The sequence below is a fragment of the Passer domesticus genome, chromosome Z (assembly GCF_036417665.1).
Source record: "Passer domesticus isolate bPasDom1 chromosome Z, bPasDom1.hap1, whole genome shotgun sequence".
NCBI lineage: Eukaryota > Metazoa > Chordata > Aves > Passeriformes > Passeridae > Passer > Passer domesticus.
This window is the reverse complement of record NC_087512.1, coordinates 48,684,795-48,705,738: the sequence shown is the minus strand read 5'-3', so window position 1 is coordinate 48,705,738 and position 20,944 is coordinate 48,684,795. Positions and strand designations below refer to the sequence as shown.

Sequence of the window (20,944 nt, the reverse complement as noted above, 5' to 3'; positions counted from 1 at the left end):
CTGACTGGGCCTGAGGCAGGGGCTGCAATTCCTCACTTGTGGGGAGAGCAGAGCTGCCAGAAGCGCACCCAGCCTGCAGGCACTGCCTGACAGCGCTGCGGCCACTGGGACGCTCGCGCCTCTGCTGCTGCTTCATTTGCTTTGAGTCACACCCAGAGCTCACTGTTAGGCCACCATGGTCTCTGGTTCTGCCCTCTTCCTGTCCCTGTGTATGCATGGAGCATTGCTGTACTTTCAGGAAGCTCTTGGTGAGAACTTCCAGCATCGCAAGCTCCTCTGCCCTTGGTGGATGCTTGCCATGGAAGAGCATACTCAAGCTGGCTTTTCTAAAACCCAGGGTCCTTGTTCCCCTCAGCGTGCTCAGCACCACCTTTAACTCCACAGTGCTGTGCAACTGGAGCAGCAGGACAGGGACCTTTGTAGCCTGAGCTACCCTTGTTCCTTCCTGCCCGTGCACAGATGACGGCGTAGAAGAGAATGGCAGTAGGGCCCTGCGTGTCCCCAGGCTCAGAATTTGTGCTGCTTCAGCTCCATGGACAGATCCACGAGTCAAATGAAAAAGCCAAACTGTTTAATAAGGGAAGGCAAAGCGAAGGGGTGAGCTGGGAGGGAAAAAGGTGGATGGGCAGGGCCTGGGGACTGGAGGGAGTGAGCTACCAACAGGGAGGGAGATGGCAGCAGCTCCTGGAGCTTGCCACAGGCTCAGCTGTGACCGGCAAGAGCTGGGCCTGGAGCTGCAGCTGGTCCCCTCTGCTCTGCAGGTGATCCCATCTTCAGAGGGAACTGAGGGTGGCCAAAGGACACCGGTTCTTCTGAGCCTGCAGATGAAGTTTGGAAGATCTCCTGGCCAGGGACAGCAGATGGCACATCTGGGAAGGAAAGGAAACACTGAGTCAGTATGGGGACATTTCCCTTGGCAGCAGCTGCACTTCCATCAGGGAAGAGGAAATGTCAGAGCCTCCCCAGGAGGGTCAGGAAGAGAAAGCAGCCGAGCGGGCCGGGCTGTGGTGAGCGCAGCCGCGGCGGGACCGTCCCGCAGCCCCGGCAGCCCGGCAGAGCCGGCACAGATCCCGGGCCCTGCCGGCACAGCTGCCTTGCCCAAGGACAGCCCCTGTGCCAGCCGGGGCAGCTGCACTGAGCAGCCCCAGCACGGGCAGGGCCCACGGCCACAGCCCACGCCAGCCTCAGCCCCACCCTGCCTCCCCGGCCCTGGGGCCTCACCCGGGCTCTCTCCAGGCTGGCAGCAGCAGGGCCCCGCTCACTGCTCCTGCTGCTGGCCCTCGGCTTCTCCCTGCTGGCTCCTGGCAGTCTCCAGCTGTCCTTGTGGTCGTTGCAGCTGTGGCAAAAGTGGAGGCTCTGGAATTGGTTCCAAGGCCTGGCAGAGCTGCAGTCCCGGAGCCCTCTGTGCTCCCTGCTGGCCCCTCCATCCCCTCAGCCCCGCCATGCTCTCGCCAAACCCCCAGCCCCCTTCAGCTTCTCCAGCCCCTCACAGTCCTCTCACCCCTCTCAGTCCCTTCTGACCCATCCTGTCCCCTTAGACCCGCCACCCCCTCAGCCTGTGCCACTTGCCTGTCACCTCAGTGCCACCATGGCCCTGGGCTGCCCCACAGCCCTCAGCCCCAACAGCAGCTCAGGGTCACCGTCCCTTCAGCGCCACCGCCCCCTCAGCCCCCCCAGCCCCCTCAGTCTCACCGTCCTTCAGCAGCTCCTCAGGGGACAGTGCCTGGGGCCACCGGCAGCTCCCACCGCTCCAGGGACACCCGGGGCTGGAACTGCTGCTGCGCCCGGCCCGGCCGCCAGCTCGGACCCAGCCCAGGGAGAGGGGACACAGGGGGCACAGGGGGAAAGCAAGAGGTGAGCGAGGAAGCAGAACAGGGCAAGAGGTTAAAAAAAGGTGTATATAAATATCAATCTACGTAGCTAAACCCCCATATACAAATATAAATAGGCATTTACAAATGTATGTATGTAAATGTAACTATACACAGGTATAAGTGCAACTGTGCACATCTATAACTACAACAACATATCTAAAGCTATAACGATATACCAGTAAAACCAAAAATAAATTAACTGTACAGATCTCTATCTATATAGATAAATATAATCACATAAATCTATAAATACAACTACCTAGATAAACAAAGATAACTATATACATCTATAAATATAACTAGAGACAGAGGAATTCAACTTGCCTGATGTTCCAGGCTCTCCCTCTGTCTCTTCCTGCCACACAGGCCAGCCCTCCTGGAGAGGTCGGTCACATGTGATCTGGAAAGCAAAGGGAACACTGAGTCAATATTGGCTCTTGTGCAAATGTTCCTTGAGCACCAATTGTCCTTCTACAAGGGACTGTCAAAGATGGCCTGAAAGGCAAACTCTCACTTGGCAATTTGAAGCCTGCTCTTTAAAGAACAGGGATCCTTCCAAGTGTTCAAAACTGAACTGTGTAAAGTGTTTAAGTATCCTGATAAAGTCTCAGCAAAGTCTTGAGCTTGAAACACAGTCTCAGTGACAGTGTGACCTCAGTCCCCACTGAAATGGCTGAAGCTGAAGGCTGGTGGGGCTGAGTTATGAACCAAACTGGGACATCCAGCTTGGTGACACAACTCCCAGAAGGTCAGCTTTATTCCCTGCTCCCTTGCCACAGCAGAGGACTCAGTGTCAGAGCCTCTGGAGAAGTGTGGAGGGCAGGGCTCGGGGAGGTTGTGCCCGTGCAGGATTTGAACTAAAGGCACCAGGAAGCACCAGCCCTGCAGACAGGAGCTCAACTCTGCTCATCTCCCTTGCTGCCAGAGGCAGGCTCGGAGCAGCCATCTCACACCTCTCTAAACCAAGGGGGGCTCTGTCCTTACCAGGCTCCTCGGGCTCTGGGGAACTGTTCCTGCAGCTCTCCATGCCAGATGAGGCTTCCTCTGCTGCAGCTCTGTCCACAGGCTCACCTCCTGAAGACTCAGGCACAGCATTAATATTGCCCTTGAAAGAACAATGGAAAGAAAGAAAACTCAAGATCATTTGGTATTTTCTTGGAATCACATCAGGGATGCAAGTTTCTCTTCTTCTCCATGTAAGCCCAGCCTCTTCCTTTCCCCTCCAATGGAGTTACCTGGGCAGAGGGAGACCTTTCAGATAGGGATCTCCTGATCTCCCGGATCATTTGCTCCACAGCAAAGGCAAGATCCACTGCTGGTGACTGCTCTTCCTCAGGTGTGTTACAGGCTGAGCTGGAGGCTGTTAATGCTGCACCAGCAGTGCCAGGTGGAGCACTGGATGCTGAAGTGCCTGGGGTGGCTGCAAGAATCCAAACCCATTGGTCAGGCTCCATAATGTGGCTCTGGGATACAGAGCTCTATTGCTGCCTTCGATCAAACATCACAGGCAGCAAGCAGGAAAAAAAAGGCAGAGAATTTTTTGGCCTTCTAGGTTCCCCTTCCTAATAGGCTTGACAATTGCTGGCTGAGAATGACAGAGCCTTGTGGAAAAATACTTCAAACGGTCACTTTTAAGTACGTTTGGGAAAAACAAGGCTACAACTCTTTTCCTACCTCGTGGGTCAAAAGCCGGGGACTGGGGCTGCTGCTCCCTGTGCAGCTGCTGGAAGCTGCAGGGCTGGAGCCGGAGCACCTCCCGGTCGAGAGGAGGCAGCTGCCCCCCGTACAGCTCCTGGAAGCGGCTGGGGGGTCCCTCCCGCCCGAGCGGCAGCAGCGGCTCCCCGTGGAGCCCGAGCAAGTCGCAGGGCGGGATCCCCAGCACCTCCCGCTGGGCGGGCGGCGGCCGCTCCCCGTACAGCTCCTGGAAGCGGCTCGGCCCCTCCCGCCGGGCCGGCACCGGCCGGTCGCGGTGCAGCAGGTGGAAGCTGCAGGGCGGGCGCCGGGTGAGCAGCGGCCGCTCCCCGGGGCGCTGCTGGAGGCGGCCGGGCCGGGGGCTGCGCAGCTCCCGCCCGTCCGGCAGCGTCCGCTCCCGCTGCAGCAGCAGGAAGCCGCTGGGCGGGCGCCCGGGCGGCAGCGGCGGCCGCTCCCGGGGCAGCGGCTGGAAGCGGCCGCGCCCGTGCCGCCCGTCCGGCAGCGGCCGCGCCCCGGGGAGCTGCCGGGAGACGCAGGGCGGGCGCCTGCGGCCCTCCCGGCCCGCCGCCGGCCGCCGCCTGTCGGCCGCGCTCCGGCGCCGGAGGCGGAGCAGAAGGTCGGGGCGGTCGCGGTGGAAGCAGGGGCTGCTGAAGTGCAGCCAGCCCCCGGCATCGCCCGGCGCAGCCGCGCCGAGCCAGCCCGGCACCCTGCGGAAGCCGTAGCGGTAGAGCTGCCGGACAAAGCTGCTGAACTGCGTGGCCCTGAAGGGGCGCGGCACCGGCCCCGCCCCAGCGCCACCGCCCCCGGGGGCGGGGCCCGGGCCGAGCAGCTCCCGCTCGAAGAGGGAGCGGTCGACGAGCAGCCCCTGGGCGCGGCTGTCCCAGCGCACGGAGCGGACGCGGGGGCTGTTCACCAGGCGCCACAGCTTGGCGGGGAAGGCGCTGGCGCTGAGCCCGGCGGGCAGCGGCAGCTCCGCCATGGCTCCGATCGCCGCCTGTGGCCGCAACGCCCGCGGCGCAACGGCCGCGGCTGCGCCGGCGGCGCGCGGCCGGAGGGGGGCGCTGCGCTCGCGCCCAGCGCGGCCCCGGCGCGGGCCGGACTTGGCGGGGACGAGCGCGGCAGAGCCGGGGCCGCGGGCACAGCGCGGGCGGGGCGGCTCCCGGCGCTGGCCGGGCTCTGCACGGCACGGCACGGAAGGGCAGCGCCCGGCACGGCATTTCAGGGCAATGGAAGCCCGTGGCGAAGGCACTGGGAGCAGTTGCGAGCTCTGTCCCCACTGTGCATCCCGTGCCTGGGTCACCATCGGTGACAGCGAGGAAGGACATTGCTCTGGCTTGGCTGGGGAAAGGATGAGAAGGGGGCATTAGAAAACATTCATTTGGTCTCCTTTTCAGCAGACTGGCCCTTTTAATCTCACCGTGTCTGCCTGTCTTTGGCAGAGTTGGCACATTTCTCATGATTTCGAGTCAGCTACAGCAGCAGGGATGGGCAGCAGGTTTGTCAGCATTGTCATCCAAGCTAAAGTGCTGGCCTATGGATGGATGCTGCTTTACCCAAGGAATTATAATGCCTGGGCAAGAAGACAATGTTGCCCCATCACCGTCCCTGGTTTGCCCCCTCCTACTTTGCTTCTTTTTGGTGCTGAGGCAATGAGGAAATGCTTGAGCTATGCTAAAAGCTGTAGCTGTGCCAAAAAAAGCATTTCCTTTGTAACAGGGATTGGGAATGAAGCGCTTTCTAGAAATCAGCACATTTAGCAGAGCAAGCTAACTGCAAATGGTAACCACTTGGTGTTTGAGCAGACAATCATGTAGACTGTGCAGAAATGAGAGGTGAGAAGTTCAAGCCCGAGGAAGCCTTCTGAGCCTTCATCCAAAACGACCAGCAGGAGAGTGATGACCACCTCGTGCAGAAACTGCAAGTGTGCCACGAGGGCTTTTAAATCCTATAATTAGAAAATATGCTACAAGATGAAGGTTAGGAAAATTTAATGTGCCCATGAAGAAAAAAAAAAAAAAAAAAAAGAAGTATAAAACTAGTACTGTGTGAAGAACAGGCGAGTGAGTTTGTGGTGGAGCTATCCCCCTCCCTACTGGTGATGAACAAACCAATACCTACCCTATGGGCCCCACACTATGGAGCACTGTTTTATTACCTACTTTTTGGGCACCAATTAATGGCCTAGAGTTGTGGGGGACTCATGCTGGTGTCTTCCCAGATGGTGTTGCACGTTTCTTTCCTCAGGAATCGCCTCTTCTTCCCCCCATCTGGGGAGAGTTCCAATGCAAATGCCTCCTGCAGCCAGCTCTTGTCACTGTAGACTGACAAAGGAGACCTTGCAATGGAGAGAGACTCCCTAGAGCTGCTGTGGAGAGCTGAAGGGGGAAGCTTTGTCCCTCAGCCTTGAAGTCTTGTTGGGGAGCTGCCTGTGCTCTGGGGGACGCACACCAATGATGTTTATCCAAGCCCTGCAGGTTCATTCCTGAGCTTCCTGACACACCACAGAGACTTTGGGGCTGTCATGTTGGGGCACAAATTTCAGTCTGGGAACTTCTTGAAATGCTTCAATTCTTTTTTCTTTTCTTTTCTTTTTTTTTTTTTTTCTGCAGAAATATTGTCATAATCTTTTGCTTCCAGAGAATCTTTTCCATGTCTTTAGGAAAATTCCCTCTGCTAGGCTCCCAGATCAGGCCAATTCCCAGGGTTCCTTCCCAAACTGAGGTGTAGGCCATGCTCTCCACTCTCCAGCTGGAACAAAAGAAATCAAAATGTTTGCTGTTGTGGGAAAGGCACTTCTCTTTCCTGCCTACTTTCCCTTTGGGACAGGTTGGTGTGTGCTCATTAGGTAAAGGCAGGTTTAAACTCTGGAGGAGTTGTCTTCCAAACTGCTCCCTCCTCGAGCTCTTCTGTGGGCATCCTTGGACAAAAGGCCTCTTGGTGGGAGCTCCTAGTGTCAGGTTAAGGAAGGAGGTTGATATTTCAGGGCTGTGACTGCTGAAAGAAGCTGGTTTCCAGAGGTGTCCAGAGCTGGGAGTGGCTCCTTTTCTCACCCACCTGCAGAAAAGGAAGTTGCCAAGTGAGAATTTCCTTTGCAGAGATGGCCATCAGGGATTTTTCCAAGAGATGGGCTGGCAGAGAGGCAGGTCTGGTCCTAAACTGGCTGTGTGTTTGTTTTGATGGTGGGGAGGGTCAGAGATGCAGACACAGACACCAGCTGGAGGAATAGTGTCATTTACTGTAATGCAAAATGCAAGAAAGTCAGAAGAGGAGAAGCCAAGCAATGCACCCCAGCATTATTACAAAAGGTTGCCTCTAGTGATTAAGAAAGATAGATCAGCAGATACCCCAATGCTTTCCCCTTCATCCAGAGCCGCACATCAGCTGGGGGAAGCTGTCCCAGCCAAGCCCTGGAGAGCCACGGCCGGGAACTGGGAAATCCTGCGGAGCCTCCACCTTTGCCAGCCACGAGGCTTCCGACTGCGCTGTGAGAGCAGCCCGGCTTTGACAGTGCTGCACAGGCAACGTGACAGCTTCTGCTGGGGGACATCTGATTTCTTTCTCCTCTTGGTTTTCTCCCCGAGCCTGCCCAGGGCTCAAGGAGGAGCCAGGGCCAGGTGTGGCCTTGTCCATTTTCCTACTGCAGAAAGGTGCAGACGTGTTTCCCCAGTGAATGGATGCATTGATCCTTTTGATAGCAATACTTGGTTAAGGAGCAGATACACAGAACATTTGGTTGGAAGGGTCACCTAGAAGGCAGCTTTGGCTCAGGTTCTGTTGTTGAGGCTTCAGCCAGGGTCTGAAGTTTGGCCTTCAGTCCTTCAGTATTTTGTGGTGCAAATCAATGCTGTGCAGAGCTGGCAACAAACAAGTCTGTCTTTAGCACATTTGAGACAGGGAACAGGATTAGCCCTGCAAGGCCAGGCTAGGGCCAAGAGCAGAAGGCCAGCAGCCTGCATTTGCCCCCAGGGAGCCCTCCAGAGCAAGAAGCCACTCCTGGCCAGGGCTGAGGTGCCCGAAGCTGCCTCCCCGCTGTGCAGCTCTGCAGAGCCCACGCAGCGCCGGGTCCTGGGCAGCTGGGACAGCCCGGCTGCCCTGGAGCACAAGGAGTGTCCCAGAGAGAAGCTGCTGCCCTTTGCTTTGCAACTGTTTCACAGAGTCCTGTCATTAATCCACAGTGTCTGATATGTTTTCCTTTTCTCTCCCAAATTTAACCCAGTTTTTTGAGAAAATTGAGTGATGTAGCTTCTGCTGGTGGTGGTGCTTTTGTCTGCAGGTGAGGGCAGGTGATTTGAGCCAAGGACAGAGTCCACTGTTACCATCCCAGCTTTGCCAAGTCAAGGAAACCACTCACAATTGGGCTTGTAGTGTTGAGCAGTTTTCCTAGTTTTTGGAAAGCTACGACCTTAAGAAACCCAACAGATTTTCCTCCATGAGGATACCAGCAGTAGCATGATGCCAATTTTTTTCACCTCTTCTCTGTGTCTTTGGTGCTTTTAAGAGTTCCTCAGTGCCCAGCAGGAATGAAAGGACATGTGATAATGTGATTTGAGAGTGTTCATGACCAGCTGGACACCTCACTCGTGGCTCTGTTGAGTTAAATTCATCCCAGTTCTGTGCAAACAGCAGCCCTGAAGTGCTGAGGAGAGCAAGGACAGTGGGTGGGTGTGCATGCACACAGCCGGGGCTGACTGCTGTGTGGGCAGAAGGTTTTGGACTGCTGTACATCTTCACTCTCCAGGCTGGAGGAACATATCAAATCTATACAAAATAAAAATATTTATCAAAATATGTCAAAATGTATCACACAACACATATGAATTGATTATATATGTAATTTATCATCTGTAGACTACATACTATATATTTTAATATAGATACTATAATAAATAGAAGATATAAAATATAGACTTAATCTTTTTCTCAGCCATTGCCTGTGGGTCATACAGACCATCTCCTGGTGTTACTGCATTTGTGTATTCTCATACTACTTATTATAGCATCTGTGTCCCTGGGAGTTCCTTCAGGGAACTTCACACAAAGGGCTTCCATCATTTCAGTGCTTGTCAGAACTTGTTGCTTCCCAGTTCTCCAGCCCAAGTACTACCAAAGGCAGCGGAGCTGGCTCGGGATCCCTGTTGGCTTCTGGGCTCTGGGATGAGCTTCAGGGGGACACTTGGAGCTCTTCCTAAAGAGCTGCCCGTGGGATGGGGGATGGATTTGTCCTCTCCAGGTGGCTCCTGCTTGGAGTTTTGCTCTCAGTGGAGTCCCGGAGTTTTCTCAGCAGGCCTTGGCAGCCAGTGCTGAGCCAACGTGTGGCTCTGCTGCCATCCCAAACCTGCACTGCCCGTGCCCAGCCTGAGTGCAGGTGGGGCATGTGCTGGGCATGGCCAGGGATTTCCATGGCCCAATCCTGCAGCATTTCCATCTGCTCCTGGCTTTGGGTAGCACAAATCTACACTTCCTTCAATTGAATCATTGCATTTATTGCAGATAGCTACACCTGCACCTGCACTAGTAATGTAGAAATATATAAAAAACCCTTTCGTTTAAAAATTAAATTTGTTTTAATTTGCTACAATTGTCCTGCCAATGTATGAACATCCAAATATACATTTAAGTTTAAAATCTAATTTTTTGTGAGAATTGTGCTTTGTAAATATATACAAATATCAACTTCAGTTAAAAAGTTTAGTTTATTGCAACTTTCTACAACAACTCACTATACGCAAATATGAATTGAAGTTTAACAATGAAATTTTTTGCACATTACTACCACTTTATAGTCCGTATACAAATACAGGAATATCAATATCCCTCTCTAAAGAATCTTAGATTCAGAACTAAATAAATACAATTTTAGAACTATACAACTCCATATATATTTAAGTAGAAGTAAATACATACATATCCATAAGAATATATAGATGTAAATATGTACTACATATTTTATTCCATATATGACATATAATACACACATAACAAACATAAATGTACTAATATCAATGGACGATTCAAAAAAATCCATACAACTCCAGCAATAGAACTACCTACACAAATGTACAAGTATGTAAATATAACTACAGATGTAAACAGATCAATATACATGCATCAATATAACAATATACAATATAACAATATACATACATAGACACCTATACAAATATCAGTCAATGTATGTAAATATCCCTACACTTGTAACTATCCAAGTCTAACTCTACCCATCCATAAACAGAACTAGATCAGGAGGGATTGCAGCCCCCCATGTTCCCAGGCTCTCCCTGGGTCTCTTCCTCCCGTGCAGAGCAGCTCTCCTGGACAGGGACAGCAGATGGGACATTGGGAAGCAAAGGGAACACTGAGTCAGTATGGGGACGTTTCCCTTGGCAGCAGCTGCACTTCCATCAGGGAAGAGGAAATGTCAGAGCCTCCCCAGGAGGGTCAGAAGGAAAAGCAGCCGAGGGGCCGGGCTGTGGTGAGCTGTTCACTTCTTTCAGGCATCCCAGTTGCTCTGGGGGAACTCCCTCATGTCACGTTATTGAACCACTTCTGCACTTCCCAAGACTGTGGCCCCCAAATCAAGCAGTATTTCTGTCTCCAGCTGCTTGCACCAATGACAGGAAACGTCCTCTGACAGAGCTGGGGCACAAAGTTACCTTCCACAGCTCATCTGACAGGGCCTTGTTCTTCCTGTGCTTCCTGGCTTTCTCCTTATCTTCCACTTGGAATTTTATCAGCATTTCTTTTTCTTTCCCCTTGATCAGTGCTAAAATGCATGTTTCTCTCCCAAGCTTGAGTTTGTTCAGTGATGCTGTCAAGGGTTTTCTCACAATCATTTATCATGGAATTGAGTGTTAATTTCAGCAATTTTGGTGATTTTCTGTGTGATTTCTGCAAGTCTCCTGTTCATTATGGCACCACTTGGGAAGGTAGAAAGAGAAAAAGGATGTTTTTCTATGTCAGTCCACTGGTGGAATATTCATGGGTAGAGAGAGTGATTAGCTGCATTTTACATGTACTCCTAAGCTGAAAGTGCAACAGGTAACTTGGGGAGAAATCAAAGCCAGATCTCTTCTCCTACCAGCCTGTATTCAAATGTAAAGTAAATAGAGCAGGGTGAGAATGTTAGTGCTCCATTAGTGCATCCATAGATTCCTGCTGTGCCTGGGAACCTGATGCTCGGAGTCTTCCGCATTTAGGGGAAGTGCATTTAAGCGAACTGCATTTCAGCAAAGAGAGTCCCTGTTCACAGGCGCCAAAGGGAAGAGGGTCCCACGGAGAGTCGGCCGAGGAACGACACTCACAGCCCTTGTGGCTACATGCTGTTCTGCTCTGTTAAGCAACTTTGGCACATTTATCCTTCCCTAGACACTGTCTCACGCCACTAATGCTTAATGCTCCTTGGTTCAGTAGCTGCATTCACACATGCATGTTAATTACTGATTGGCTGTCACACCATAAGCATCTTTAAGCTAAGGTGTGCCAAATTAGCAGTTCCCACTTGTGTGTGCTTGGCATTTGGCTTCATCTGGGCACAATGCTCCTTCTTGCTTGGTGTATCTGTTTGAGGACAGCACATGGTCTGTCTTGTTCCGGGGACAGTACATGGTCTTCAGAGTAACTCTGTAAACTGCAGGCCAGGTTCTCCAATTCCTACAGGAGAATGTCATGGCCTTGTCCAGCCATGAATCCTGCTGCAGTCTAGTGGACCCATTTTCTGCATGCCCAGAGGCTTTTTCTTGTCATTAAAAAAAAAAACAACAAAACAAAACAAAACAAAAAACCAACAACAACAGCAACAACATCAACAACAACAAAAAAAACCACAAAAAACAAAGAACAAAAAACACCCCAAACAAACAAACAAAAAACCCAACCCTAAGAATCACCTCAAGTAATAATAAAACAAAAACTACTAAGATTAGGAATTCCTTTTGCAATGTCATCAGATAGAGATTCTCATTTCATAGCTGAAACTGTACAAAAGTTATGTAAAACACTCCCAGTTAAATGGGACCTACTCAGCCCATGGAGGTCATTCCCAGCAGCAAGGCTGAGTGAACAAATCAGAGTCTAAAAGCAGAAATGAGTAAAAGTGGCCAGGAAAACTCACTGAAGTGGCCACCAGTGCTTCCCCTTGCTTTACTGAGGTCCAGAATTCCAGTGGCTTCTAAAAAAAAGTGAGCCCATGATAGGAAATGATAATTTCAAAAGACAGTATCAGCTGTGGAAAAAGCTGGGTTCCAAATCATAGCTAACAAGATACAGCTCTCCAATCTTTGGAAATACCTAGGATTCCAGATTACAGGAAGGAATGCCCTACTACAACACCTCACCATCCAAAACCACCCACGCACGCTGCGGGACCTGCAGCAGATCTCTGGAGTCAGCACCTGGATCTGACCACTCCTGGGCCTCACCACTGAGGAGCTGGCGCCCATTTCTGATCTCCTGCATGGCGACCATGACCTCGCCTCTCCTCGTGCCCTAACACCTCGTGCCAGGCCCTGGAGAAGGTCGCCACTGCTGTATTGTCCTGTCAGGCCCATTGCACAGACCGGTCCCTCCTGCTGAACGTGGGAATCCTAGGTAAGCCACCACGTATCACACTCTCATTTTCCAATGGGATGACGTGTCCAAGGACCCATTGCTTATTATCGAGTGGTTGTTTCTTCTGCATCAGCCACAGAAGAAACAACCACTCCTCAGGAGTTGGTATCTCAGCTAATTACCAAAGCCTGATGTCACTTCCAAATCCTTGCAGGGTGTGACCTGGCATGCATCTTTTTACTGTTCAACCTAGATCAAGTGGACTCTTTATTTCAGACTAACGAGCACTTTGAAATTGCACTAGTTAGCTATCCCAGCCAGATTTCAACCCACTACCCAAAACACAGGTTTTTCAAAGATTCTCTACATCTGGATCCGAAATCCTTTAAGAATAAAACTCCAATCAAGAATGCTCTCATCGTGTTCACTGACGGGTTGGGAAAATCCCGCAAGTCAGCGTTCACTTGGAGAGATCCGGACCCTGGAAGGTGGGAATCCAATGTCCAGGTTGTTGAAGGTTCCCCTCAGATCACTGAGCTTCCTGTGGTCATGAGAGCATTCAAAAAATTCCAGCAGCCTCTCAATTTAGTTACAGATTTGGCTTATGTAGATGGGATACCCGAGTGGGCAGAATATGCCCTGTTAAGGGGTTCAAAACAAAAGAATGTTCACCTTGCTCTCAGAACTTATCTGGCTGCTTTCCTACTGAGAGCAACTGTACCATATCATGCACGTCAGGTCACACCCTGATCTACCCGAGCCCATCACACAGGGTAATCAGAGAGCCAACCTGCTAGCTATGGCCACGAACACAACTTCTTCCACACATATTGTACCAGACATATTTCCACAAGCTCAATTAAGCCACTGTTTTTACCACCAGAACGCCCCAGCCTTGAGCTGACAATTTAAAATCTCCAGAGAACAGGCCAAGGCAATTGTGTCCAAACTGCCAATCCCTCTCTCTGCCAACGATGGCAGCTGGCATCAGTCCATGAGGTTTGGGAGCCCTTGAGATATGGCAATCAGACATAACCCATTTCCCACCTTTTGGTAAACTAAAATGTATACACCTTTTCAGGGGCAGTGTTTGTGTCACCCCATGCTGGGGAAAAGATCAGGGATGTCATTAAACACCTCTACATGGCTTTCACAACTTTAGGTGTCCCTAAGAACATTAAGACCGATAACAGTCCTGCTTTCACATCCAAGAATTTTAAGGACTTTACCTAACAGTGGGGAATTGCCCATACCACTGGCATTCCCCACAATCCAACAGGGCAATCTGTAGAAGAAAGACTGCACAAAGAAATTAAAAAAAAATCTTAGAACAGCACCACGATTCTACAATCACTATGTCTTCCCAAGAGAGACTGTGCAAAGTACTTTATGTCACGAACTTTATGAATTGCTCTCAAAATGAACCCAATCCCCCTGTCTTAAGGCACTTTCACAACAACACATATGCACACCTCAAAGAAAGACCTCTGGTACTTGTTCGGAATCCCAAATCTAAAATTATTGGAGGGCTACACCCTCTCATTGCGTGGGAGAGAGGGTATGCTTGTGTTTCTACAGATACAGGACCCCGGTGGATTCCCAGAAGATTTGTCAAGCCCTACTTAGATCACAGATTTGAAGATGACCCCTTGAATGAATGGCAAGTTAGCTCTCTCTCCCACCAGACCACAGGAGCAGCTTTCTCTTGGAAACGAAGGAAAAAGAAATTCACATACGCCAACATTGTGGCAAGGACACTTACTACGCATAGATATATCCCACCAATATCGTCTACGTCAATTTCAAAAGCAGACATACCCCTGCCTTTTCCACCATCCCTCTACCAGTAACCCTTTATCCCTACCCCCTCCCTCTTTTCCCTCCTAAAACTTTTCCCTCTTTTTTCCCTCCCTCAAACTTCCCTTGAAAAGGGGGAGACTTGGAGGAGTCAGTTAGAGCTATAGGGGGAATTTAAGAATATTTAAGAATGTCTTAAAATAAGTAAAATTAATGTGTGTTTGTACCATCCACAAGCAAACACTACCCAGTGAGAAAGAAGAAGCATGGCTCTTTCTGTGATACCCTCCAGGGCACCCTACAGGAGTACCAGTGCCACCACTGCTGCCGTTGTCATCAGTGCCCTCGCCTGCATACAAGGGACCACCAGCTGGATCATTCCTCAGCCAAAACAAAACAGCTGGGTCACTTTGGCAAAGTCATTACAGCAAGACAGTCTTTGCATGGCCATGGGAAGCGTAGATGATCCGCTCTCAACGTGCCTGGTAGGAGTCCCCCTGTCACCAAATGCTTATCTGTATGTAAGTAAGAAACCCAAACCTGTGGACACCTGGGTCATCTAATGAACAAAGATCCTCTGCATGCACCACAGGAGCCCCAGGAATTAGATCTGCTGGGCTCCACCAGGGTGAGTGTCATGGTTAGACCCTGGCACAATGCCAGGGCCCCCATGAAAGATATATTTCCAAAAATGGTTGCTGTGAGATGTGACCCGGGAACAGAACAAAGTCGGGGATAGAGGGAAAAACACAACACTTTATTCATACAAATCTAGAAAGGAACATATACAAAGCTAAGAATGAAAACCTTCCAAATACATTCCTCCTCCCCCCTCCCTTTTCTCCACAGATTCACCACCCCTCAAATAATCAACCCTCAAATCCATCAGGGAAAGAGAGGAGTCCTCCCTTGCCTCATAGGCTTCCCCCAGAAGCACAATTAAAACCTCCTGTGCTTCCGTCTCGCTTGTGGCCCCACTCAGAGAACATCGGCCCTCGTGACTTTTCCTCCTCATGTCCAGTGCTCTCACCACTGGACATGGGCCAGGACTGCTTTTAGGGCTCCCCGTTTAAAGATGCTCCACCCACTTCCAGAAACAGCAGTGTCTCAACTTAGGGACACCAGTCCCCCCAAATTTCACCCCCTGGGGCCGAGGGGCCTCATGAACAGAGATCTTCTTCCCCACGGAGACAGAGGGCATTTCACACCCCCTTCAGCCGTCTCTGTTCTCACCACTGCTTCACCTCTCAACTTTGGGACACCACTCCCCCCCAAATTTCACCCCCTGGGGCCAAGGGGCCTCATGAACAGATATCTTCCTCTCCGTGGAGACAGAGGGCATCTCACACCCCCTTCAGCCGTCTTTGTTCATGCCGCTGCTTCACTCTTGACTCCTGGGTGTTGCCTCCCCTTAAATACAGTCTCTAAATCACAGGGAAAAAACACAGGTCTGTCCATGGCCATACAAGAAAGAGTCCAGCCCAAGGCCACTCCATCATCTCTTCCCATCTAGGATTCTTTTCTCTTCTTCCAGCTTTCCTCACGCTTGACCATTTCATCTCTCTCTCCTCATTCTGATTCAAGAAGATTCAGTATTTGTAAGGTTTCCATTATTCTACAAAGGGGTTAAAATCTTCCCTTCTCTCTGTCCAGGACTCCCACAGCTGCCAGGCACCTTCTCTCGCCGCATCCCCCGCTTCTGGCCGGCTGCGCTGCCAGCACAGTCTCTGTCTCTCTCTCCGGGGGGTCTGCCCAGACATCTCAAGTCTCATCAACCCCTGCATGTTCTCCTCCACCTTTGCACCTTTTGGGGCTCCTGGCCTCCTCCCTGTCATGGCCTCCCCCTCCCCCACCCAGACGCAGCTGGGCAGGGGAGAGGTCCAGACTTCACTCACCAACGCTGGATTCCCAAAGAGGAAGTTCTCTGGGAATCTCCTACTTTTAACCCCCGTGTGTTCTCAGAGGCGTATCCAGATCCTCAGTGGCCACATCACATGCCAATTTTGAATTTGGCCACTGATTGGCCCAACCTAGACCTTTCCAGAAACACATTTCCAGGCCAAACCACGACAGTGAGTTATTGTATCAACTTCCATTACGGAGCGAAACAAAATTGGCATGATTCAACAGTACCTCAAAGTATAAACAGAAAGAATGTTTCTCCAAATGACAAATGTTACAATGCGGCAGAATGGTGCAATTACACTAGCACCATACTATCTGAGGCCGCCCATTATCCCAGGCTGCTCCCACTGGGGGTGTTTCTTATCTATGGTGACAGAGTGTGGGCAGGGATCCCCTCCATGATCCAAGGGGGCCCCTGCAGCCTTGGCCAGCTGACTCACCCCAAACTTCTCTCTATTATATGATTGGAGACAAAGCACAAAACTGGCCTACCAAAAAAGAACATACACCGAATTTGATGCAAATTGTGGTAGCAAAATTTAAAATTCGAGTAAAACTAAGAGGGTCATGGCATCTATCTTCTTGCCTTGGGTTGCTGCCGTGAAGGCCCTTGGTGAGCTTTCTCACCTGGGCTGCTGGCTTAGTAAGCAGGCCAACGCTACGTCTGCTGCGTTAGCAGATCTGTTGGCGGATGAGGAGACCACCAGGCATGCCATGCTGCAGAAACGAGTGGCCATAGATTTTCTGCTGCTCACCCATGGCCATGGGTGTGAAGACTTCAAAGGACTTTGTGGTTTTAACTTATCTACCCACAATACATCTAGACAAGCCATCATCAAAGAGCCTCAGAACCAAATTAAAGACATACAAACTGAAAAGAAGGTGGCTGACTGGGCTGATAAATTTTTGGGTGCTGGGGTGTCCCGGGGTGGGCTGGCTCTATTTTAAAGAGTCTCATCTGGGTTCTTATTATCATCACTATCATCATGATAGCCATATCATGCTTTAAGAAGGCTTTTCAAAAGATAACAGGCAAAGCATTTTTAAGAAAGAAGAAAGCGGGAGACGTGGGAGACCGTGGGCCAGGCATTGAAGTGGGAATGCCCGAGGAACGAACTCCCTTCTAAGTCAGGGTGAGAAAGTCTTAACATTTTCCCAAGGTTCTCCATTCCTTTATGTAAATCTAGCCTTGTCATGCAAATGGTACTCACTCCCCTCTTCTAAAAAGCTCTGTACACCCTGTTCACCCATTGGCCTCTGTTCAGAACCACTCCCCACTCTGTTCCCCCTTGGATGTGGTGGTTTCACTCCTTCCCAGCTCCTCCATTTGACCCTAACGTTACTGCTTTGTTTGTACCCCAACCCCTCCCACTCTTCCTTGGTTATATACCATGACCCCAACCCCTGCTTGGGGCTCTCAGTGCCTTGTGCCTGGGTGTCCTGTGCTTCTCTGAGAGAGAGCAGCACCCTCTTTCCCCAGCTCCTTGATCCTGAGACCCTTCAATTACGGTTGTGGACCTCCTAGCCCCCTCCACATCACCTGGACCCTACCTTCCCTGGAAATTTGACTGTTCCTCCAATAAAACCCAGTTGGATTCTTCAGTCAAGAGCCATCCATCATTTTCTGCTTGAGGGTATATTTATTCCATCCAGGCCTGAGCGGAAGGTGGGCTGGGGGAGTTGGTTATCCAGACTGGGAGGGGACCGCTCTCGGGAAGGCGATCACCCAGACAGCACCTGCCCAGGGGTTCCTGCATTGGGAGACATACTGAAGTAGACTGAGTCACTTCCAGACACAGTATGGCTTCTACTAGGTGACATACTGAAGTAGCCTGAGTCACTTCCAGATGAAGAATAGCTTATGCTGGATGGCATACTGGAGCCTGGGTCAGACACAGTATAGGTTCTGTACCTTGGCCCTCCCCAGTGTCCTGGAATAAAAACAATGCATATAACCTTATCAGGAGAGAATCTACTTTTGCTGTTTGTTTAATACCCCTCACAAGAGTACGTATGTGAGGTACTTGCAACTGTTTGCTTCTTGTCTTAGTTGCTTATTTGAAACACAGGAGCCATAATTATTATATATCAATCTTTAAGAGACAAAGGGCATTACCAGAAGTATCTTGCCCTAGGCAGGATTGTAACGACACATTGTTCCACGTATTCTCACAGACATATTTTACACACCATCATGATAATTTCTAGGTGTGTTTTTTAAGCAAGGAAACAAACTTGTACAGTTGGGAAAAAACTTTAATTCCTATGTTAGTTACACCACCCCTTTGTTGTCTGAAAATTGTCTCTGAAGATGTCTGTTTGCACTAGATGTGTTGCTCCAAAGCCATTCTACTAAAGCGCTGTTGTGTTTGCCTACAGAAGCTGTGCAGCATGAAGGTGGATGCTGTCTCTGAACCCATATCCAAGTGAGTATAATTTCTTGAAAAGCAGACTTACCATCAGGCGGAGGACCACGAGGCGTACTGGCTCCTTGGGGTTGAAAGAGAAAGGCAGAAGGCCCTGTTCAGAGGAAGGAAATTTACTTCAGAGCAGGTACATTTTTAAAAGCAAGGAAATACAAGAAACTGAAATGGTTATGGTTGGAAGGAAAAGCTATTACAAAAATGTTAATGGTTTATAAGGGAAAGAAAGGAAAAAGCCTTTGGTTCTTAAAAAAAAAGAAAGAAAAAAACCCCCCACTATTCAAAAAAACCCAAACATCCACCCACTCACCATGACCACTCCCCAAAACCAAAACAATCCAACCAACCCCGCAGCTAAAGCCAGGGCAATATCAAAATTATCAAAGCAAATGAAGGACTCGTTATAAAAGGAATCCTCCAGCAGTAATTTTAATCTCTGTGTTAGCTTTCAGCATCCCCTTTCTGTTCTGAAGAGCACCTTCGAATGTTTCTGTTTGCGCTAACTTTATTGCTCCATTATGGTTCCCATTCAGTGTTGTTGTATTTGCCTACAGAAGCTGAGCAGCAGGAAGGGAGTTGCTGGCTAGGAACCCAGATCCCAGTGAGTACAATTGCTTGAAAAACAGACTTACCAGCAGGAGGAGGAGGAGAAGGAAGAGGAGCACGAGCTGGAGCACGAGCTGGAGGTGCACAAAGAGCTTGGGAGGGAATAGGAATACAAATATACTCCATTCAGAGACAGCAAAATTACTTCAGAAGAGGTAAATTTTTAACAGCAAGGAAATGCTCAGAACTGAAATAGTTATGGTTGCAAGAAATGGCGGTTTCTAAATGTTGGCAGAAGTGTTATTGCTCCATTGTGTTTACAATGAAGAATTGTTGTATTTGTGTGCAGAAGCGGAGCAGCATGAAGGGTGATGCTGGCTCTGAAGCCACATCCAAATGACTATAATTTCTGGACAAGCAGACTTACCATCACCAGCAGGAATAGGACCACGAGGTGAAATGGGTCCTTGGGGACGCCGGAAGGAATCTGTTGAGAAACGATAAATTAACTTCAGAGTTGGTAAATTTTAAATACCAAGGAGACGCATGAAAAGGAAATGGTTACGGTCGGAAGGAAAGGCAATGTTGGTTCGAGAGACAGTAAAGGTTCTGTAGGATGACACACCGGTGGATAGGTCGCTTCCAGACACAGTGTAGGTTCTGTTGGGTGACATGCTGAAGTAGCCTGAGTCACTTCCAGAGGAAGGATAGCTTATGCTGGATGGCATACTGGAGCCTGAGTCACTCCCAAACGAAGTATCCATTGTCTTTCTTGGCTCTCCCCAGCTTTCTGGAATAAGAAGAATGAATACAACCAAATCAGAATAGCATCTGCTTTTGCTGTTTAAGACCTCTCACTTGAGTACATATGTGAAATACTTGCAACTGTTTGCTTCTTGTCTTAAATGTTTATTTGATGCACACGGTACATAATTATTATAAATTAATCTTTAATAGACAAAGGACACTGGCAGTATTCTCTTGCCTTTGAAGTATTGTACTGACACGAGGTTTGAAGTTTTATATATTCTTACAGACATATTTGAGAGGAATCAAAATTACTTCAGAGAAGGTACATTTTTAAATGGATGGAAATACACAAAACTGAATTATCTTCTGTTGGGAGGAATGGGTATTACAAAAATATTATTGATTTATCAGAGGAAGAACATAAATACCTGTAGTAGGAAAAAAATAGAAGGAGAAAGAAAAAAGAATAAAAGAAATATGAAATGTACACATTCAAAAATAATACTCCATACCACCCACCACCACTCCCCAAGACCAAGAAATCCAACCAACGAAGCAACCTAAACCAAACTGGAAACCATAATTTTCCAAGTAAATAGGGACCAATAGAAAAGAACCATCCAGTAATAACTTTAAACCCTGTGTTAGCTTTCACCATCCCCTTTCTCTTCTTTAAAAATTTTCAGAACATATCTTTTGCACTAGTTTTTTTGATTAATTATGTTTAAAATCAAGTATTGTTGTATTTTCCTATGGAAGCTGTGCAGAAGGAAGGGAACTGCTGGCTAGGAACCCACATCCCAGTGATTACAATTGCTTGAAAAGCAGACTTAGCAGCAGGAGCAGGAGCAGGAACTGGAACAGGTGTAGCAATAGTAGCAGGAACGAGAGTAGGAGTAGGAGCAAGAGTTGTAGTAAGAATAGGAACAGGAACAGAAATAGGAGCCGGAGCAGTTGCAGGAGTTGCATGAGCTGCTTGGGGTGAAACACGAGGCTGAAAAATATCTGTTGAATAAACGTAAGATTTAAAAACCAAGGAAATGCACAGAATGGAAATGGTTATGTTTGAAAGGAAAGGCCAATCCAAAATGTTAATGGTTTATAACAGAAAGAAAGGAACAAGCCTTTGGCTATTAAATAAAAAAGAAAAAAGGAAGAAAAGAAAGTAATAATGCAATTAAAAGAAATAATAAAAAAATTCAAAAATCAATTACCCACCCTCCCACCCACTTCAACTACTCCCCAATACCAAAAAAGTCCAAGCAACTTTTTCACCATCACCTTTCTCTTCTGAAAAAAGTATCACAATATTTTTTTGCACTAGTTTTCATGCTCCATTATGTTTATATGTAAGGTTTGTTGTATTTTCCTACAGAAGCTGAGCAGCAGGAAGGGAGCTGCTGGCTAGGA

At 49.2% G+C, this 20,944-nt stretch overlaps 1 protein-coding gene and 1 long non-coding RNA gene across 6 annotated transcripts in view; both read right to left on the bottom strand.

The window, feature by feature from the left end:
- Positions 1–554: 554 nt before the first annotated feature.
- LOC135289972 (uncharacterized) lies at positions 555–3,578 on the bottom strand. Its single transcript, XR_010352717.1, has 5 exons — positions 3,110–3,578; positions 2,859–2,979; positions 1,693–2,274; positions 1,222–1,336; positions 555–869 (listed from the first exon to the last, which is right to left on the bottom strand). It is a non-coding gene; the product is annotated as an uncharacterized LOC135289972 (long non-coding RNA).
- A 14,466-nt stretch (positions 3,579–18,044) lies between these two features.
- The window catches only part of LOC135290408 (coiled-coil domain-containing protein 171-like), a 32,846-nt gene continuing 29,946 nt past the window's right edge, over positions 18,045–20,944 (bottom strand). For all 5 annotated transcript variants that reach the window (XM_064404309.1, XM_064404310.1, XM_064404306.1 and 2 more), the window contains 4 exons: positions 19,410–19,574; positions 19,212–19,271; positions 18,871–18,936; positions 18,045–18,335 (listed from right to left, as the gene is read on the bottom strand). In XM_064404309.1, coding sequence (XP_064260379.1) covers positions 18,088–18,335; positions 18,871–18,936; positions 19,212–19,271; positions 19,410–19,574 — 539 coding nt within the window. In that variant the 3' untranslated portion in view covers positions 18,045–18,087. The remainder of the gene's footprint in view (positions 18,336–18,870; positions 18,937–19,211; positions 19,272–19,409; positions 19,575–20,944) is intronic.